Source organism: Notolepis coatsorum (assembly GCF_963971535.1).
Source record: "Notolepis coatsorum genome assembly, chromosome: 1".
Classification (NCBI taxonomy): domain Eukaryota; kingdom Metazoa; phylum Chordata; class Actinopteri; order Aulopiformes; family Paralepididae; genus Notolepis; species Notolepis coatsorum.
Window position 1 is genome coordinate 6,559,258 of NC_140165.1, and position 22,415 is coordinate 6,581,672.

Sequence of the window (22,415 nt, forward strand, 5' to 3'; positions counted from 1 at the left end):
TGGGTACAATACAGTACGGCTCAATACACACACTTGTTAAGGGGATGCAGAGAAAGAGAAAGACGTTTGTCTTGTTTACATCAGGGTCCCCCATTTTCAACTCATAGTGACATTTATGACACACACAACATACATGACATTTATGGCATGACATTTATTTATAGGGACATACATGACATACAGGTATTTAGTACTGTTACATTTGTGACATATACGATATGAAAATATACAGTACTGTTACCCATAGATAGAGTATATACATATGATGGGGAGGGGACTGTACATTAGGAGGGGGTGGGTGGGTGGGAGAGAAATATACATACGGTGGGGAGAGAATATATACATACGGTGGGGAGGAGACTGTACATTAGGAGGGGGTGGGTGGGTGGGAGAGAAATATACATACGGTGGGGAGGAGACTGTACATTTGGAGGGGGTGGGTGGGTGGGTGGGAGAGAAATATACATACAGTGGGGAGAGAATATATACATGCGGTGGGGAGGAGACTGTACATTTGGAGGGGGTGGGTGGGAGAGAAATATACATACAGTGGGGAGAGAATATATACATGCGGTGGGGAGGAGACTGTCTATTAGGAGGGGGTGGGGGTGGGGGGGTTTGGACATTTACGGTGGCCAGTTTCGAATTGTACTACTGGAACCTACTTCCAGTGACTGATGCTAAGCTAGGCTAATGGTGCACGTCTTCCTACTCCTATGCACAGAGAAGAAAAAGGGTATCTTCTTGTCTAACTCCAGGGTAGATGCCAAATAAGCAAATTTCCCAAAATGTTGGAGTTTTCCTTTAAGTTACTACTTAAGATAAGATAAGATAAGATAAGATATTCCTTTATTGATCCCCTTGGGGAAATTCAGGCATCATAGCAGCATGGGGGGGAGGGGGGGAGGGGTACAGGTAGTAAAACAACACAGTATACAGGTAGTAAAAGACAACACAGGCAGTGTAAACAATTTGATCAATATGGTCAATATAATTTACTATCTGACTAGCTGAGGAATATTCACATTATTCACAGTGTCACATGAGGTGCAGTATGCAAGAGGTAGTGTTATAATTTACTATCTACGGAGTATACATTAATCAAAGTACCAGGGTAGTCTACTTTGTCCCCCTTGGGTTCCTATAAGTCCCAGGTCAATGTCTGGTAGCAGTCGCTGTCGCTGCCCCCTGTTGTGGGGCCTGGAGGCTGCTAGTCGCTGCCCACTGTTGTGGAGCCTGATGGCCGCTGGTATGAAGGACTGTCCGAGGCGGTTAGTTGAGTGTCGGGGGGGGATGAGTCTGTGGCTGAACGAGCTTCTCATCTTGACTAGCTCGTCGTAGAGGGGGTGGTAGGGGTTCTCCATGATGGCATCCAGCTTCCTTATCATCCCCCTCTCTACCATCACCTCAAGTCTAGGTAGCTCGACTCCCACCACGGAGCTAGCCTTCCTCACCAGCTTGTTGAGCTTGTTGGTGTCCCTTGAGTTGATGTAGCCTCCCCAGCATGCCACAGCATAGAAGAGGATGCTGGCCACAACAGACTGGTAAAAGGACTGCAGCAGTTTGTTGCACACATTGAAGGACCTGAGTCTCCTCAGGTCCTTGGGGGGAGCTCCAGTAGCTCACCGCATATCTCGGCGCTATTTCTGCGTCGGGGAAAACCGTGCTGCGTCACGGATCTGGTGGACTCCGAGTTCGATTCCCGGACCCGCCGTCATTTGCCAGAATGTCTTCCCCTGCTCTATATCCCGTTTCACCCTGTATCTGTCGGTCATGCTTGACCAGAAAAGCGATAAATGCTAAAAAAAACAAAAAGTAAAAAAAAAAAAAGTTACTACTTGGATTTAGACTGATAAGTGCACAATTGGAGATGGGCTTCCCACTCTAGTTTAAGTTTATTTTAATTTTTTTACCCAGGGACAGTGCACATTTATTAATCAACATCTTCAGTTTCCACATCAATGTAAATGTGCCAGAATTAGCTAATGAGCAAGTTTTCATCCGTAGTTCCTGCCTAACACGCATGTCTTTATGGTGTGGGAGGAAACCAGAGTACCTGGAGGAAACCCACGCGAACACAGGGGAGAACTTGCAATCTCCAGGCATTTACACCAAGCGGTGCAGGGCCAAGGCTTAGAGAATAACCAAAGACTCTAGTCACCCAAACAACTGCCTCTTTGCACTGCTGTGGTCAGGCAAGCGCTACCGGAGTATCATGGCCAGTACAGAGAGACCTAGAAGGAGACCTAGAAGGAGTTCAAAACTTGTAATCCCTATCTGATCGGATCAGATTTGGATTCATTCATTTCAACTCATTATGAATTGAAAATGGGGGACCCTGATGTAAACAAGACGAAAGTATTTCTCTGGTCTGCATCCCCTTAACAATTGTGTGTATTGAGCCGTACTGTATTGTACCCATTCTGCAATCTGTTAATAAAAATGTTCAATCAATCAATCAATCAATAGGGATTCAATGTGTTGAACTCCTGGGCCCAGGCCATCAGGATGCTCAGTGGCTCTATGTAACATCCACATCCACACATCCACATGCACACACTCACTTTAAACAAACACGCACCTTAGACATGTCGTATCTTTCTTTGATACAAGCTGGTTCTGAGTACTTGAAGAAAACAGTCTGGACAACGATTTGTCAGGGCTGTGGCTCCTTGGTTTCTTGGTTTCTTGGTTGGTTTATTCGGCAGCAAAGCAGGGCACAGCAAGAAGCAGAGGTTTCTCCTGACAACAAGGCTGCAGGTCAAACATGCTTGTTATATTCAGATTGTTGACCCCTATTTTCGTCGAGATGGGCTGGTCCAAATCACATGTAATACAAAGGACCTTTTGATAAACAAGTTCTACAACTTGGGTCTCATTCTCCAACAGACTTAAGACAAAGAATTTGACCTTATAGGGCCATTTAAGACATCTTAGATTTTGGGATTCCCCAACCGTCCCTAAGCTTGGACTCGGCTTTATTTGGGAGGAATCACAGTGATTCCTTCATGTCAACTCTACAGGCTTCCTTGGAATTAATTAATCATCATTTAAATAAATATGACAATATTTGTAAGATAAAAAATTACGCATTTGATGTCGGAAAAATAAATAATATGGATTCATCTGATCACAGGGCAGCTGGATTAACCATATCTGAACCAGCTATTTTGGACAAATGTATAATTACTTAATTACTCAGATATTCAAACACAATTATGCAATTATTGTGAAATGATTGAAAATAATAATTATTTAATGCCTTCTGTGGCATTTGTATTTCTTATTTGTTAAATATCCGTTTTATTGATTAATTATACATTTGAAAGAATGCAGGTTATAGCCAACATGCAATATATCCCATTGATTGGTACAATGGGACATACATTTGTCCTTTTATATAGCTATAAGCTGCAGTCTTTACAAAAAAACACATAGGAACGTGATACGGCATTTACAGTACAGTGCATACACTTTTTTCACAGATAAAGATTAGTGCAAAACAGGACAAAACAGTGATACAACGAGACAAGACATTAAAGTGCAATGGCTAATGATATGCTGTCAGTGCAAAATAGAGTTTAATTTAAAATTCCATCCCTAGCAGCTCCCAATAGAGGGGGGGGGGGGTGGAGCAGGGGGGGGGATACCTGACTCATTAACTAGGCGAGCTGCTGAGGGGAAGAAACGTATTACTTAAACTTAAACTTATTACTCTGTGGCGGGTCTTCAATGTCCTGGGCGGCCATAGCTGCCTGCCGTGGGGGAGCATGGTGAAAAGGTCGTGACCCGGGTGGGCGGGGTCTGCCATGATCTCCCTCGCCCTCCTCAAGGCGCTGGTGGAGTGTAGGGACTCGAGGGAGGGAAGGGGGCGCAGCCGAGCGTAGCACCCGCTGCAGCTTGGCCTTGTCCCTGACCGTCACCTCCACCAGGTGGCACGTGACAGCATTCCTCTTGGCCATCCAAAGTCTTCAAGAGAGAGATTTAGTTATACTTTTTTGGATTATGGAAGCTATATTAATACCAAAACAACTGATGGTCAATGCCCATTTCACGATCCATGTTATACTACGTGAGCCCCTGTCCTGCATGTCCTGCACCGTCTAATTTTCACCACATATTATGTCTTGTACTGTTTTATGTTCCTAAAGGTCTTCTGGGAGTGCCCAATGAGTACCGTGTCACAATGTTACTTGTAAATGTATTAGGAATGTCAGTCTGACGACTAAGTGTCAGACCACCAAAACCTGCACGGACACATGGCGTATATCATGCCAGTTAGGGTAACGTGTGTATACTGCACCTTGTGTCAACTGTTTACTTTTACTCTTAATCATAGTATACAGTATATGTTTACTTTATTGCCTAGTATATTTAAGGTAACATATAATATAACCAATACGGCATACAGACCCTCATCTGCACCTTTGTGTATACTGTTTATTGTATGTAAACAGTGTTATTCTACTGTTTATCACTCATATTTTTATATTCCTTGTTAATTGTATTCCCTATATTTATGTCTTTTTCTACCATCACCCTGTCTATACCTGTACCTCCCCTCCCCCATGCTGCTATGACACATTTCCCCAAGGGCATCAATATTCTTAAACGTGTGTGAATGAATGAATGAATGAATGAATGAATGAATGAATGAATGAATGAATGAATGAATGAATGAATGAATGAATGAATGAATGAATGAATGAATGAACGAATGAATACTTTATTTAACAGATTGCAGAATGGGTACAATACAGTACGGCTCAATACACACAATTGTTAAGGGGATGCAGACCAGAGAAAGACGTTTGTCTTGTTTACATCAGGGTCCCCCATTTTCAATTCATAGTGTCCAAGCAGCAAGCCAGAACCAGTTTGGTTAACATGTTTGTGTGCTCAGAAAATAAAGCAATTATCAGGCAATTGGTCATTTGCCCAGAGAGAAACCAAAACAGGACAAACTAGTTGAGAGCATCAGATACTGCAGGCTACAGCCAGGGCAAACAACACCCGACTTCAGTTCACTTCAAAACGCCTCAAGCAGAATGAGTGTCTATTCTATGCAAAACGACGACACCGTCGTAGAATTAGACAGTATAAGTCAACTGTACGTAGTGCCTGGTCGTCTACCTCTTCAGTTCCGTACTAAGGTATGTTTTTTTCCTGCTCCGTTTTTTCTAAATAACTCAATAGCTGTCAAAGATGGGGACACCTTTCCCAACTTTTAATCCTAGATGGTTTAGATGTTTATTTACATTTTTTTTTATACCATTTCTACTTTTTTAAACGGTATTGTGGCGTGGGTGAATGGCGTCAGGGCAACACAACACAGACACAGTAGTACTAGTGCAGGTAAAACACAGACCAAGGCGAGGGAGAAGAGTGCTGTGCTGGGGGAGGAGGGGAGGGGGGGGGGGGTGTAGGTGTGGCAGCCGGTCCAGGTAGCAGGGCAGAGAAAAAAGTTGTGGTCCCAGCGGTCGTCAAGCTAATTAGTGGGGTGGCGGCCAGTCAGTCTTCTCTGTCTGGGAACAAATAATGTATAGGCGTGAGCTCTGGTTTGAGTTCCAGACTTTAACCTGACTCTGGCTGTCAGAAGCCTCTCGTTGTGAGGCTTGATGAGCTCCTGGTGTGGAGAATAATAAGCCTCCAGCTGTAGGCGATCATTCAATTGCCATCGCTGTCTGTTCCTCCCAGCCACTCTATGTCAGTATATTCCACAGAAAACTCCCATTGCAGTGAGGTGAGCCACAATAACGCCCTCGTCGTGACCCCTGTTCACCCAAAGCACCCATGTCTTGCAGTGCAGTAAATAATAATAATAATAATTGCCAGTGCAGGGACAGTCCACAGAGCTGTATGCGACAAGGCAAGAGACCAAAACACCTGCAGGTAAGAGATTCAACCCCAGTGAATGAATGAATGAATGAATGAATGAATGAATGAATGAATGAATGAATGAATGAATGAATTAATGAATGAATTAATGAATGAATGAATGATTATTGTCATTGTCACAAGAATGGTACAACGACATTTTAAATGCAGCCCTATGTGCTAACAGTCACACAGTCCTAGATAAAACAACACAGTCCTAAAACACCGTATTAATAATAAAAACAAGAGTGAGACATAATAGACATAAACAGGGGGGGGGGGGGGGTATAAAAGAAGATTGCACTATTCCCTTGGTGTTGTGTGTGTGTGTGGGGGGGGGGGGATTGTTGCTTACAATTTTAGCTGAGTTTACTTGCACTTATGGCCCTGGGATAAAAACTGAACTTGAGTCTGTTATAGTCCGGGTGGGCATGGCGCTGAAACGCCTGCTCGAGCGCAGCTGTATATGAGGTGTTTGTTGCCAGGGTGGTGTGGGTACTTAATTATATTGACTGCCTTCTTTAAGACGGCGGGTGTTATATCCCCTCGGGTAAGAGATTCAAGCCATAGTGCCCTCTGGTAAAAGATTGAACCCCAGTACCATTTATTTTGTATAGCGCTTTTCAAAGACCCAAAGTCACTGATGATAGGCAAGAACAAAGAAACATGGAACCACGGGGAACGATATGAGTACACAAGAACATAAAACCACGAGTAACAAACTACAAGCGTATCTGATTAGCACTATAATCACTTGTATATCCAGTTTAATCACCTGTGTATTACTATTGCACTTTACTGCACTCTGGTTGGATGCCAACCCTTCTTTTCATTGCACTGTACTTGTGCTGTATAATGACAATACATTTTAATTGAATCTAATCTAACTTATTTCACTGTTTGTTTAAAAATGTATGGACCATATTTGTACGACAGTGGCCAAGGTGGGAACAGGGTGGAAAGGAATCTCATGAAATGAGCATGAAATGAGAGCAAAATGGCCACTGTGTGAATAATAGTATAGCCTGTGGCCCAGTCTACTTGTTTAGGCTACTGTAGGAACTCGACTATAGCCGTGCCAGAGTGGTTTTCAGTTTTGTAGGTATATGAAATATGTTGACTTGTTTTGTTTATTCCTCTTTCTTTTCCCCCCAATGGAAACTCTCATAACGCTAAACTACTCTGTATGGTCAAATGTGACGATGCTGGTCGCCAAGGGCGTAGGTTTGACTTCAACATTTTGAGGGGGGAGGGGGGGGGGGGGGGGGGGGGGGCATCTGGAGGACATTTTGAACATCAAACACTTTATTTCCTGCATTCTGGTGTACCTTTTTATGCACCAATTTGTGCCTTTTCTGAAAAGACAACATTCCGGTACCACTGACGCATATAATGCAGTAAGGCTCTCTGTCCTTCTTTATTGCTTTCAAATATATATTCTCCTGTATTGTATAGTTACAGGTAAGAATATATATACATGTTTTGACCCCCTTATTTCTGATCTATTTGGGGGGGGGGGGGGGGGTTGTCTTTCATATTAGCTATATTTTTTGAGGGGGACAAATTTACCTCTTAATATTGAGGGGGAAATGGGGGGGACCCTGATGTAAACAAGACGAAAGTCTTTCTCTGGTCTGCATCGCCTTAACAATTGTGTGTATATTGAGCTGTACTGTATTGTACCCATTCTGCAATCTGTTAATAAAATGTTCAAGCAAGACTATTGGGGCTGAATGGGAGGAGGGGGGCGGTTGATAATGATTGCCTCATCATGATGTGATTTTTGCAGAGGTCATACTGTAGTTATCCAAACCAAGTGTAAACCATGGGCCTCTGGCCTCTGTGTTGCACCAGTATACTTAATCTAGAAGCCTCCTTTGGTAATATCACCAGACCATAATTGCAATTTCGATCAAATTGCAGTTACTTAATTTCTACATTAGTCTGTTATATTTATTACTATAGTAATCAATAATAGACTAATGTAGAAATTAAGTATACATATTAGATGGAACTTTTAAAAACACGTGCGTTTTTAAAAAGTTCCATCTAACTTTATTTTCAATTATGTTAGTGAACACCTTATATCTCTCTCTGTCCCAAGTTCCCAACAGGATTAAAAACGCTAGATAAATAAATACATATTGCCCAATAGACCGTTAGTCGGTCTGAATCTGTCATGGAACGGAGCCGAATCATGAATGAATGAGTTGTGAATGTTTTGAATAGTGCGTGCGCGCGACTGCGTGTGTGTGTGTGTCGCAGGCAACAGCTGTATACTCCTCGAAACACACACACGCCTGGAGAGAGAACACGTTCTAACTTGACGAACTTTACTCGGGACGTTTATTGCCTCACCTTTGAGAGTTGAGATAATTTTTAACAGGATCTAGTGCGGCATAACTTTCATAATTATCACCCGCGACCAGCGGCAACTTGTGCATCAGGCGGACATCCACAACCGGCACAATGGTTCGTGATTAACCGATTAACTATGAAATATTGATGCGATGTTGGGTTGTGTTATGCTGCCTGCGTAATAGACTTCTTCCCGTGTACCAGTGATACTTTCTCACATTTTGCTCCTTCATCCTGAGCAGGTTTCCGTTGCCAAGGTGCTACTGGGAATGTTGGGGCTGACCATAGTCATCGTGTTGATCGCGGTGCCAACTGCGGTCTATTTGAATGGTGAGTCTGTGTCTGCTCCATTGCTTATTGCTGTGTTTCTAGGGGGGGGGAGACAGCTGTTCGACAGGAGACATAACGGCGGACTTGGAGCGCGCAGCCACAAGAGGCAATTACGCACACAGTGTGCCATTACGCACAGGTCCCACGGAGTCACAAGAGTGTAATTGTTGCGCCACTCATTACTGTGCGAATTGTGTTATTCGCCGAACACAAATATATGTACAGTAATGTGAATACAAGTGTTTTGTTGGATTTGTTGTCGCATTATAAGGTACATGTAGTAGAGTCCATTCTCTTCGGTTCAAATAACAAACTCAGCAAGACCGACGGCTTCTCAGTTACAGTGGGTGACAATATTGTCACAAGGAAAGATGAAATTACCTACCTGGGTTCCATCCTAGAGGCTAATCTCTCCTGTGACAAAATGGCATCCAATGTAATAAAAAAAAGTCAACCAACAAACTCGATTCTTGTACCGGATCTCCTCTCTGGTAAACAAGAATACCCTGAAGACTCTGGCAGGAGCACTCATTCAGGGGTACTACGACTATGCTTGCACCTCATGGTACCAAAGCACCTCAAAGGCGCTAAAAACAAAATTACAAACATCTCAAAACAAACTGGTCAGACTACTGCTTGACCTTACTCCTAGAACCCACCTCACCCCTGCCCACTTTGACAACCTAGGATGGCTTAGAGTAGACGACAGAGTACAGCAACTTGCAATGGGCCTGGTCTACAAGATACACTACACGACCAAGGTACCCATGTACATGTCAAAATACTTCCCAAAGGTCAGTGAATACCACGATCACAACACCAGAGGGAGCTCCACAAATCATGTTAAACCCAGATTCGGCTCAAATAAGGGACTAAACACGTTTCGCAATTATGCCACATCAATGTGGAACGCCCTACCCAAAGCTGTAAAGGAATGTGGATCACTACCCACTTTCAAAACCTCTCAAGGGACACCTACTGGAGACTGCAATTCAACACTGGCCCCTGTAAATATCCTAACCCAACCCCCTCCAATGTACAGTCATTTACATAGTATGGTTTTGTCAATAGTCCAATGTACAGTTTTGCTTGTTTATACAGTGTGCCCCCCCCCCCAACCACCTCCAATGTAAATTACCCAGTATGGTTGTCAATATCCCAATGTACCCAACCCCCCCCCCCACCCAACCTCCTCCAATGTACAGTTTCTACGTCAAATGTATATACTCCCTTTTCTTGACTCCTTCTGTATCACAAACAGTACTGTATTTGTAAATCTGGTATGTCATAAATGTATAGATGTAGCAGTACTGACTATCTGTATGTCATGTATGTCATATATGTCCTGATGAATTGAAAATGGGGGACCCTGATGTAAACAAGACGAAAGTCTTTCTCTGGTCTGCATCCCCTTAACAATTGTGTGTATTGAGCTGTACTGTATTGTACCCATTCTGCAATCTGTTAATAAAGTTTTCAATCAATCAATCAATCAATTACAGTGAAATGCTTGGTTCTGTATGAGCCCCCTAAGGTTGTGCTTTATACAGTAAAAAATAATAAAGACCACTATACAAAATGTACAAACGCAGACAAAAATTCAACCAAAATGAGGTAGAGATGTATAGTGCAAATCTTTAGTAATGAATAGATAACATATGGTGTAGTTTTAAAAAGTGTTTAAAGTGAATGTTAATTTTGATTTGATGATTTTTATTTTCGTGTCTTACATACAGTATGCCCAGCCCATATGGGCTTACAAGACACATAACAATAAGTATATAATAATATACTTGACAAATGACATATAGACCAAGATGGCCACAAGAACAAGAAAATACAATAAAACGTAATATAACGCAAGCTGTACGCAATGTATATAAACAAGAGGAATTCAAATACAGTTATATAGGATATAGTGTGTTTTGTCTCAAGTGCCATGCTTTCTCCAAAGATGCTGCAAAACTGAAGATGTCCTCCACAAAAAAAAAACTCAACATGCAACTCTCAGACTGCCAAAACAAATCCGGATTTACAATTAGATTTCTCTCAAATAAAGCCCTCCTCAAAGCGGTGTACAAAGGGGCAATAAAAAACAAAATTATATTCATCCTCCACCACTCCCAGATCACAGAGAACACACAACCGCTCCTCCTCAGGTTTACCTTTAGGCCGTGAGCCAGTAGGGTTGGTCGTTACCATCTTGGGGGACAAACTTTCATAGTGATTTTTTGGGAAGGTATACACCCCTGCTGCTAGAAAATATGTGATGGCAATGTAGCAGTTGCCTCCAAATGTGTGCCATCACATCTTTTATAACACTACCAAGCATATTTTTCAGGCCTCCTGTCCGAAATTACATGCCCCAAATGAATCATGATTGCTCCTGAACCATAAGGCCTATATGCATGTTTCTGGTCTCATTTGATAGGTAACAAGCTAGGACATATGAATCCAGTGTAAGTAAACCCACATATATTACCATTCCAGAGTAAATGGAGATACAATGAAGGAAAACATCACATTTTTACTCTCGCCTGGTACATAATCTTAATTTAAAAGGCAATATGACCATTATAACTAATATCCCATGGATAATAATGCAACTGAATGTGTTATCCTACTCCTCGACTACAAATGTAACTGTAAATGTGATGACAATACATTAGAAATACAACATTTATGATACCATTTAAAAAGGTATACTCAGGGCGGCTGAGTGGCGCAGTGGGCAAGGCAGCCCTGCCCCCTCCCATCAAAGCAGCCCTGCCCCCTCCCATCATACTGGGAGGCACTCGGGTGGCCTCCGTGGAGTCATGCCGATTCCTTGGCATGACCATCTCCCGGGATTTGAAATGGGAGCTCAACATCACGGGCCTGCTCAAAAAGGCCCAGGGGAGGATGTTCTTCCTCCGGCAGTTGAACAAATACAAACTGCTGAGGACCATGATGGCCCAATTCTACACGGCCATCATTGAGTCCATCCTCACCCACTCCATCATCTCCTGGTTCCCCGCTGCAGCGGCAAAAGATCTTGCCAAGCTGCAGCAGGTGATTCGCTCCGCGGAGAGGGTGATCGGCTGTCCCCTGCCCTCCCTCAGGTCCCTGCACGACTCCAGGGTCGCTGAAGAGGGCGAGGAAGATCATGGCCGACCCCTCCCACCCCGGTCACAGCCTCTTCACCCTGCCCCCCTCTGGGAGAAGGCTGAGGATCCCAAAGGCTGTGAAAGCTCGACACAGACTGAGCTTCTTCCCCTCAGCCGCCAGGCTAATCAATATATGTATTTAAATTATTAATCCTCCACTGCACTGTTTTTGTCCTGCGTCTGTGTTGGTGTTCGTCATTACTGTGAAAAAAGAAAGGAAAAATGCATACACTGTAATGCTGCAACAATTACAATGTGTTTTTACACAAATGGTTTAATAAAGGAATCTGAATCTGAAGGCACTCGCCACTAACGCAGGAGATGCTGGTATCGAGCCCGGCTCTTGCCGTTGCTACTGGCTTGGCCGGTCGTCATACTAACACAATTGGCAGTGTTAGAGGGTGGGAAAGCTCCCCTCAGTACAGACAGTTCTCAGTCTCTATCCGTGGCGCTGTTGGCGGTGCTCTCCAATGGTCTGGGAGCCGAGACTATAGTACAGATGTAAAAAAAAAAAAACAATAACGTATATAATAATAATACAAAACCTACCATACTTTGTTTTACATCTTCCACATCTTCATCAGAACTTTCCACACTCTCTGAGGTGGATGCCTGGTTCTCAGTCTGCCAGTCTACACATGTCAGTGCACCTGAGGCCATTTGCAACACGCATACATCTTGGGAGTAAACACATTTTTGGACAGTTACAGGCCAGTAGATCCAGGACGGCATCGGGTGCTGGCTGGCCTTCCATCCAGTCCACCACCAACTGTTCAGCTTCCTCTTCTCTCTCCATCTTCAGGCTTCTGCCAACAGGGATTGGCACTTGTGGGTCCTTCTCCAAACATCTTCTCCATATACCAGCCTGGTAGTTGGCTTTCTGTGCATGTTTTGTTAAGCAGACCTTGCATGGTGCGAGTTGATGACTTTCAAGTTCACCTTTTTTGGCATAGAAAATGTGATATCTGAGCTGATTGACCTTCGTGGTTGATGCTTTTGGGGCATATACAGGAGACATGTAAATGCCTCTAGTTTGTCCCTCAGCTCTGGGGAGAGATCCCATTCCTGACCCAACTCTGAGAATGTGTCCTGATTTTGCCTATTGCTGGTCAGAATTTGTAGGGCACTTGTCTTTCCTTTGCCTGCAAAAGCACTTAGTGTCACATCCTGTATATGCATGCAACCCGATGAGAGCCCTACACACCTCTACGCGAACAGTGGCAGCAACCTTCCTGGTGTCCACAAGCCTTGCACGGGATTTACTGCCACACATCTGGAACAATGGGGCCTCAATCTTGTCACAGAACGCTAAAGACATGATAAAGACATCTGTGTCTTCTGAGCAGATAACTACAGATGGGTATCCCTCTCTTTGTGGCATGGGCAGCATGGAGAAGTAGGCGGCCATCTGCTTCTTCTTGACATTGAAGAGCTGACACCTCCTCACTGTCCTGAGATGAGATTCTGTAACATTTGTCATTCACAGTTGCATACAGAATCTTGTCTTGTAGCTTTGCTCTGTACTCTGCCTTCCTCCATTTCATCGACTATACAGCTAATGAGACTAGTTTTGTTACTGACTTTGGTCAGGAAGCTCCTCCACTGCCTCACCATCTGTGTACCTATGATACCTTGCAACTCATGACCAGTCTCTTCACCCCGTAGAGATCTTTCACTGTTCTTGATAGAGTTCTCCTTGTATGTGTCAAACACAACATCTATTCTGCTACTCTGACTGCCTTCCCTCAGAGCCATACCCAGAACTGTTGTGGCAACATCTCTGAAAGTAACTTGATCACCTTTCACTCTTTGGACCAAGTTCATTCCATCAACCACTGTAGCAGAGTTCCCTGGGAGTTGCTATGCTAATGCAACATTTTTCTGCAAGGTCGTGGCCAAAGTAGCTTTATTTGTCTTTCTCAGCAATCCGCCTGGTGTGGACTGGACAGGGCCCAGGAAAATCGCCCAAGGGGATGAGAAAGGATATCTTCCATATGTAGACTGCGCCCTTGTGCCATCACTTTGATGTGTCCAAACAAAGACCCGTTTGCTTTCAAGATGATTGCCCTCCCACTTGATTTCACATCTCTCTTCTTACACATATCACTGAATGTTTTTAGCCTGTTGGTTTTCATTGGGTCATGGAATTTCTTTGCTGGTAGGTCTTTCTCCAGTCTCTCATCCTTGAAGATTGCATAGCATTGCTCACCAATCTCATATGCCTTCATCAGGTTGGAGTCAATCTCCTTGGGGGCTGTCTTTGCTGTAGAGATTCTAATGAGGTCCCGCTTCTCTGCAAATGGGTTGACCCATTCCTGTATGAGGCTAACCACTGCTGAAACTGCTTCCTCATCTTTCTGGATTCTTGGCCGCTGTAGCTCTGCATGACAAACCTCTGATTTGTTACCTTGCACCATCTCCCTTAACTGTCCCAGGAATTCACTGTGGTGCTCAGCTGTTATGTAGTAACGCTTGACAGCTCCAGCATTCAGGCTGAACCTTGTTGTGCCTCCAGGAGTCTGTGTGTCTTTGTTAACTGTGACTTCAGTAGCCTGGTCCACAGGGATCCGTCCAAAGGGGTTGTTACTTGACAGCTGCACCAAGAATTGGCCTGTCTTGAAGGCCTCATACACAGAAGGATGCTTCTCTGGGAGGTTTGTCATCTGAGCAAAGTAAGGGGACAGGTACCTGGCATCATTTATCTTATCATAAGCAAAGCACCATGGGATCATGCTTCTTATAGCATGGAGGTGCAACTCCCAGTCCCCCTCACGAGAGGCACGCAGAAGGCCAAGTATTACGTTATCTACCATGTCAATTAGGGATGCCCCGATCGATCGGCCACCGATCGCTATCGGCCGATAATCAGTATAAATATGCGATCGGTGATCGGTGATAATGCTTTATTTTCGCCGATCGTCAAAACCGATCGAAAAGCGAGATCTCACTCGCTGAGTTCTGTCTCAGACGCTCCGTCTCCTCCTCCTCCTCCCTTCCCCGTGTAAACAACAAGCTCGGGCAATAGTCTGCTCTAACCTAGTGCATGTGAGCTCCTTGAGCTAACGTTAGCCACCGTTACTGTTTAAACAGAATGACCCAGTCAACTATTCACTTAGTTTAATACATGAGGCATTGTTAACGGTATCTAGCCGGCTAGCTCCTGATATCAACAAATGCTCCAGCAATAGTCTAGTAGAGACGTGCATGATAGCTCACGTTAGCCCACGTTACTTAGCCCACTGCTCAAAACGAAACGTCCCATTAAACTAAATAGTTCACTGAGGCGTTGTCTTAACGTTATATAACCGGATAGCAGTAGCCACAGATAGCTCCTGATATCAATGTCTTATAATACGTATTCGAGCCCCGGCTTGCATCGCAGTCACAAACGGGGCTAGCTGAGGGAGTAGGGTATATCTGCAGAGCCTAGGGTATATCTGCAGAGCCGCAGATATACCCTGCTGAGGGCATGCTGAATGTGATTTGATCAAAGCAGAGTATACACACAGACAGTGGAGATAGCGAGCATTTTGACTTGTTACATGGTGGCGATGTCTCGCAGATAATACAACTACAAGTATAATATATATATTTTATTTAATTTTTTTTTATATAAAATAAAAATGTTATCAAAAACGATCGGTATCGGCCGATATGGCTCAAGACGATCGGTGATCGGTATCGGTGGCAAAAAACGTGATCGGGGCATCCCTACATGTATGACATGCAGAAAGCTCTCCATTGTTGTGACGGAGGTGTTCCAGAAAGTCTGTCCACAGGGTTATCAGCTCAGTGGACTTTGCAGCAGATTGTTCGCCGTCTGTTGGTTCAAGTCACTGGCCATGTCTTTCACATTGTCCAAGAATGATTTAATCATCCCACTCTTCTCTGGAATGCTGTCCTCAACCCACAGTGTGAACTCTGAACTCTGCCCATGCGAGTCTCATCAGTGCTTCATAGATGTACTTGTGGACCCTGACAGCACGGTTATAGTGTTTACCATCAAGGACTCCATTGACAGAACCCTCTGCGACAATTCCAGCCTCTATGCATATGTCCTTTAGACCAGCATCCCGAAATCGCTTTCCTAGGATGGCTAAGGCATTACGTATGGTATGGAATGTCTCCATTCTGAGAAGAATGTTGGAGAAGTGCTCTTTGTGCTTCCAGGCAATTTCAGTGGCTTTCACATATAGTGCTTGATCCATGACTACCACAATTGATTCTAGATGCAGTTCCTTTCTGATTGATTCAGGATTTCAAACACTGGTCAACTGGCTGGTGAATTGATAGTTGGTATATCTTGTGAGATTGGTTCTTGGTCCCTGGTGCTGATATTAAAACCAGTCCAGCTTGGGATTGTCTGATTCTCTGTATCTGTTTGCCTTGCAAGTGCCCACACCAGGTTCTTCTTGCAGGCAAGAAGAGCAGCTTCCTTGGTTTCCTGGACACAGTGTTCCCTGGTTGGGAGAGGCTGTGGGCCCACACGCGCACCTGCTACATATACTCTCAGTTCTTGGTCCTCAATGGTGACCGATCTCTGCTTCAGTTTCTCAATGTGTGGAAGCTCAGCTCTTGGTAGTTGTGGTCCATAGACATTGGCCTGTACAACTACCATTGACTCTATGTGATGTGCCCTTTCCAGTGAGTGTTTCCTCAAGTCTATCAATATTGTCCCATGCAAGATTGATGCTGGAAGTACAACTCTTTGAGTTGAGGCTGTTGCTAGCTTTTGGAGACACAGAGCAGTGTCATTCTCTTCATGTTGGGAGTAATAGACCCCATGCCCAAGCTTGTTCAGTGTTTGGATGAGCTCAGTATTACCCGTCAATGTTTTTACTGCATAAGGAAGTAGAAGGTGGTTTGTGTTAAAAATGTAAACATTATTACTTGATTAAAATGTTCCTTACGCTTTCTCCTAGCATCACGATCGGCCATGCTTGCTGAAAGAGGGGTGTGGCTCTAATGCAGTCCACTTTAGATGATGTGGAACAGTGGTTGGCTTATAGACATCCAAGAAAATTGTTCATATGGGTGGGTGGAGTCGGATAATAATAATAATTATAGATCTAGACAGCCTTTAAAAGTAATGTCCATGGATCAAATGGGATATCTTTATAAATTGTATCATAAATGTTGTATTTTGTGTATTTTCATCAGATCCAGAGTTGCATTTGTAGTCAAGGAGTGGAGGACACATTCAGTTGCATTATTATCCATGTGATATTGGTAATAATGATCATATTGCCTTTTATATTAAGATTATGTACCAGGCGAGGATATAAATATGATGTCCTTCATTGTATCTCCATTTACTCTGGAATGGTATTATATGTGGGTTTACTTACACTGGATTCATATGTCCTAGCTTGTGCCACTATGTCCATATGTCCCACCCAAGTGCTTCACATGCGCAAATGAACAATAAAGAAGATGGATGTAAAATAGTTTGTCAAAATGTCAATCTAGAGTGAAGTACTTATTGGCATGAAAGTCACATGACTGTACAGGACGGATGCAGGTCGGACCTGTATCTGATTTTAGAACCAGGAAGTGGCCCAAATCATAATGGATCCATGTGATTTGTGCTGTTCACACTGTTGTGAAAAAAAAAATCTGATCTGAGTCACATTATGAGCAAGGAAATCAGACTTGGGCCACTTTCATCTGAAGTCTGAACGTAGCGTAACTGACTTAAAATCCCAGTATGACAGACAGACGCACATCGGTACAACAGAAGAAACGCTCATACAGTATCGTTGCATCAGCTGCATCGTAGCCAGGGCCGGACTGGGGAAATAATTCATACCGGGAGATATAGTGTGAAATATAGCCCCAATCAGGCCACTTTTTAAGTGGGGGGTCTGGGGGTCCCCCACCCAGAAAATTTTAGTTACAAAGACTTAATTTCCTGCATTCTGGTGAATTTGAGTGCATGTGAATCACAAACTAATGAGCCAACAATTGCTTAGTACAATGTACTGTTATGAACCTCAAATAAAACTGTTGTGGCACTAGCAATGGTACTCTCTCCACCTTCAAAAAGAAAAAAAGCAAGAGCACAACATATTTTTCTATTTACTATTATAATACAGTTAACCACTCTCTCCACCTATTCAAACAAGGCAAGAGCACAATACCATATTCACTTTACTGATGCACTACCCATCAACAGTTAAAATAGCCCTTTACACAAACATTAAATAACAGACCTTTCATTACAATACTATAACAGTAGCCACTGCCAGAATAGTGACACATGTATCACGTGTGGTGAGCACACGCATGCATGCACAACGAAGACAGAAGATTGCGTTGTCTCAATCATTTGAACTATAAAATTAGCTCAAAGTATGAGCTCACTGACTGAAATTTCCAACAAAAAGCATCAATTGTCATAATATTGATCACATTAACTAGACTAGATGTTTTTGAGGAAATTAGAAAGGGAACAACAACTTAACCCTTGTGTCTGATCAGATTCTTATTTTTTTGATAACTTTGCAGTGATTATGTATGTTTGTAGCCAATGTGGCAAAGGTGTGTAATCTTTGAATTATCTTGGAATTATTTTGACTCTCTCTTTCATAAATTGTTTATTCAACTTCAGCCCCAATCATAACCACCACATATTGTTTTTTGTAATGTCAGATTTAACAACTCCTTTTGGGAGTGTGCCATCTGCCATTCCATTCGCCGCCTCCACGGTCAATCAGTTGTATCGCCTGGTCCCGCCTCCACCAATCACAAGCGGCAGCACAGCTCCATTGTGTGTCCGTGTGAGGGAGAGAGAGTCGGATAGTTCTCCAACTCTGTCGCAGACAGTGAAATCCTGGTTGTTCCCCACCCACCTGGTTATCTAAACTATCGTGCCACGCCGCCGCCACAACTAGAAACAATGGCCTGGCAAAAAAAAATTAAAAATTATAATAAAAAGAATATATATTTCTTTTTTTTATATATATATATTTTTTTGTATCTGTGCAGGCCAGGCCACCGGGAAAACTCCCGATGGCCAGTCCAGGCCTGATCGTAGCCATAAATGGCCTGACAGTAGACTATGTATCATTCTCTATACTTCCTCTTGGGAAAATGTCAAATAGTCTGAAAATGTGCTCCAGTAAGCAGTTAACCCTTTCACTACCACACTACAGAAGGTTAACCGTCTGTAGTGTGGTAGTGAAAGGGTTAACCATTTGGTAGTGTGGTAGTTAAAGGGTTAACAACCATGATGTGTAGGTATGATGCCATGCCTGGCACCCATGGATGACCGACTGACGAGTTGTAACTCCGCCTAATAACGGGTGTGTTTTTGGGTTTCAGATGAAAACATCAATAAAAAGACTTTCACTTTAGATGATGTCTTCAACGGTTCCCTCAACCCCGACTCCTACCGCATGCAATGGATCTCAGGTAAGAGGCCTGTGCCATGTGACGTACCGCTGCGTTTTATTACCAATATCGCCTGTATTACCGACAACATCTCCTGTTTGCCTGCTGGCGACGAGGGACTGGGTGGGGGTTCAAGAGTTTAACTGACTTACCATTGGATATTCAAATAAAAAATTATAATTAAATTATATTTTATATAGCGCTTTTCTAACACTCAAGAGCTCCCCACAATGTAGGGTGGAAATTGCCTCCTTCACCACCACTGGTAGCACCCAACCTTGGGCTATGCGCAGGATCAATGGCTGCCATACAGCCATTGAGGGGGGGGGGGGGAGAAAAAGAAGAGTCGGCTCTATTCTGTTTTATTCTAGTTTGTTCTTAATAAAATGCATCATATTCTGTTCTATTGTTGGTGGTTCTTATTAAACCAGGAGACCTATTCTATTGTGATCTATTCTAGTTCTTACTAAAAGACCGTCTGTGTGTATTTTGTTGTTGCTTCTTCCTCCAGTAATGTATCTCATCTCCTCCTCCTCCTCCTCACCAGATCATGAGTATCTACGTACAAAAAAGGTCGGCGTCAAGCACTATGACTTGATATCGGGAAGCTCAACAGTATTCTTGGCCAGAGCACTATTTGTAAGTTCCCCTTCTTAATCTTGTGTGTGTGTCATGAACCAAATGGGAGTGGTATGCACAACATGTGCAACCAACCACGAGTCAATAACATGACATCCACAACAAATGCAGTAGTTAGAGAACGAACGCTATGTCCTAAGTATTGTAAAACAAAATGTGTGTAAAGGGTTGTCTGTGGTGGAAAATATAGCCGAAGCTTATACTGTTACTCAACGGTTTATTAACTCAAAAGTATCAATACAAAATAGTCAGTTAGGCTGGATGACTCTCCACAAGGTGGTTAGCTAAGACACCCGGGAAGAGAGGACCCCCCCCCCCCCCCCCCCCCCCCCCCCCTTCCCCACCGGATCCTCAACATCTTTTATGCCTACAAAACTGAAAGGGGTGGGGGGGCCATAGGTATGGTCCAGTAGCTTGTGTGTTCTATGTGATCTGGGAGTGGTGGAGGATGAATATCATTTAGTTTTTTATTGACCTTTGTACACCGCTTTGAGGAGGGCTTTATTTGAGAAAATTCAAATTGTAAATCCGGATTTGTTTTGGCAGTCTGAGAGTTGTATGTTGTGGAGTTTTTTTTTTGTGGAGGACATCTTCAGTTTTGCAGCATCTTTGGAGAAAGCATGGCACTTGAGACAAAACGCACTATATCCTATATAATTGTATTTGAATTCCTCTTGTTTCTTTGTTTATATACATTGCGTACAGCTTGTGTTATATTACGTTTTATTGTATTTTCTTGTTCTTGTGGCCATCTTGGTCTATATGTCATTTGTCAAGTAATTGGTCAAGTATATTATTATATACTTATTGTTATGTGTCTTGTAAGCCCATATGGGCTGGGCATACACCTGTATGTAAGACACGAAAATAAAAAAAAACATCAAATCAAATCAATATAGGGGTGTCATGACATTTTGGGGAAGGTGGGGGAGGGTTTGTTGGGGTTAAGAGTGAGTGATGAGGGTAGGAAGGGAAGATGGGTGAGGGAGATCAAAGAGAGGTGGGGGTAGGGAGTCTTATCTTCAACAATTCCTACACAAACTGCTGTCTCTTTTCTTTCTTTTCGCAGGACGCTGTCGACGCCTTTAATTTCCGTCTGTCTGCTGACCGAAAATATGTCGCTTTCGTGAGCAACTACACAAAGGTACGGAAGGCTTTCGTGGACTTCAATGATATAATAAAAACAAAGTTCCTCAAAGTCCATGTGCCAGGCCTCCTCCTGATTGTGTTCTCTCCCCCCCCCCCCCCCCCCCCATAGGTGTGGAGGCATTCCTTTACGGGGTCGTATAGCCTTTATGACCTAGAGAACGGGTGAGTATTCCGACTCTCCACTTTCTCCTCTTCACTTGAGCCGTCCTCGTCCATAGACATGTATAAAGGCTAGATGGTCAGCTATGTGGCAACGGCAGTCTCCATTTGGCCACATGGCGGCCATCTTGCCACAGGCAGCACGCCCACTCATAACATGAATGTCTATGGTGCAGCATGTACTATTGAAATAACCATAGCTTGCTACATTTTCAAAGGGTTTAGTTTGTTAAGTCGGATGTAGTTATCGTACTCCGGGGTGCGTTGCTCATGGGACGGGGTTGTACGCCGTGCAACCGGCTATGTGAGCAGAAGCACACGCACATGCACGGATGTGCACACAGGAATGCGCTGCACTCCACCTGGCTACTTTGCATAACAATAGCGCAGGTCGTCGGGTGTGTTCAAATACGTTCTCGGATACATTCACACAAAACCTGTGAATGAAATGTGTTCCATTCCATTCGTAGAGGCAATTAGGCATTGACTTTAGTCTGTGCGTATATGCGAGGGAACATCTATGCGTGCGCTGCGTGCACGTGGCGTCATTAAAACACCGTGCAGCCAGCTTTGAAATCAGCAATGCACCCCTGATCATACTGTATACTCATAATGAACTTTCATATTAAAATAATTTCAACATGTCCAAGCATCCTGAATCATAGCCACGTTAACGTTTGTAATAAACCAAACCCGTTTGTAAACCGGTTGAAAATTGAGCAAGCTATATGGTAATTTCAATAGTAGCTACATGCACCATAGACATTCAGTTATGAGTGGGTGTGCTGCCTGTGACAAGATGGCCGCCGGTGAACTACGCTGGAGACTCCGCCTTGCACCATCTAGTTATATATATAATTAGGGATGTCCTACCGATATTATAGGCATTAAAATGTGATATCGGAAAATATCTGTATCTGTTTTCAAAAAAAAAGTTTTTTTACATTTCTATTTACCCAGGCAAGCAAGTAAGAACAAATTCTGATTTTATTTATTGTCAAAAGTATGCATAATGTTGTGTTAATTCCACAACAAGAGATATGTAATGTTAATTACCTGAAATTATAAAAATGTTGGGGGGGAGAAACCCTGCATATACTGCATATATCGGTTGGTATCGGAAATTAAGAGTTGGACAATATTGGTATCGGTAAAAAAGCCAATATCGAGCATCCCTAATTATAATGTAAATATATATCTATGGTCCTCACAGTCGGACGTATAAATGTGCACATCCTGCTACTTTGGCTTCTTTCTGTGTTTGGGGGGAAAACACACTCTGTTCCTATTGACCGCTATTTTATGCTCTTCCTGGGCAGCGTGTCGAAGTGTCCTTGAGCAAGACCCTTAAACGCGAACTGCTCC

General features: G+C 43.3%; 1 protein-coding gene across 1 annotated transcript in view; it reads left to right on the forward strand.

Moving 5' to 3' along the window:
* The first annotated feature begins 5,026 nt into the window (after positions 1-5,026).
* LOC311242527 (dipeptidyl peptidase 4-like) overlaps positions 5,027-22,415 on the forward strand; it is an 88,221-nt gene continuing 70,832 nt past the window's right edge. The window contains exons 1-7 of the mRNA XM_084331486.1: positions 5,027-5,153; positions 8,478-8,565; positions 16,130-16,240; positions 19,035-19,124; positions 19,615-19,676; positions 20,812-20,886; positions 21,001-21,053. Coding sequence (XP_084187612.1) covers positions 5,049-5,153; positions 8,478-8,565; positions 16,130-16,240; positions 19,035-19,124; positions 19,615-19,676; positions 20,812-20,886; positions 21,001-21,053 — 584 coding nt within the window. The 5' untranslated portion in view covers positions 5,027-5,048. The remainder of the gene's footprint in view (positions 5,154-8,477; positions 8,566-16,129; positions 16,241-19,034; positions 19,125-19,614; positions 19,677-20,811; positions 20,887-21,000; positions 21,054-22,415) is intronic.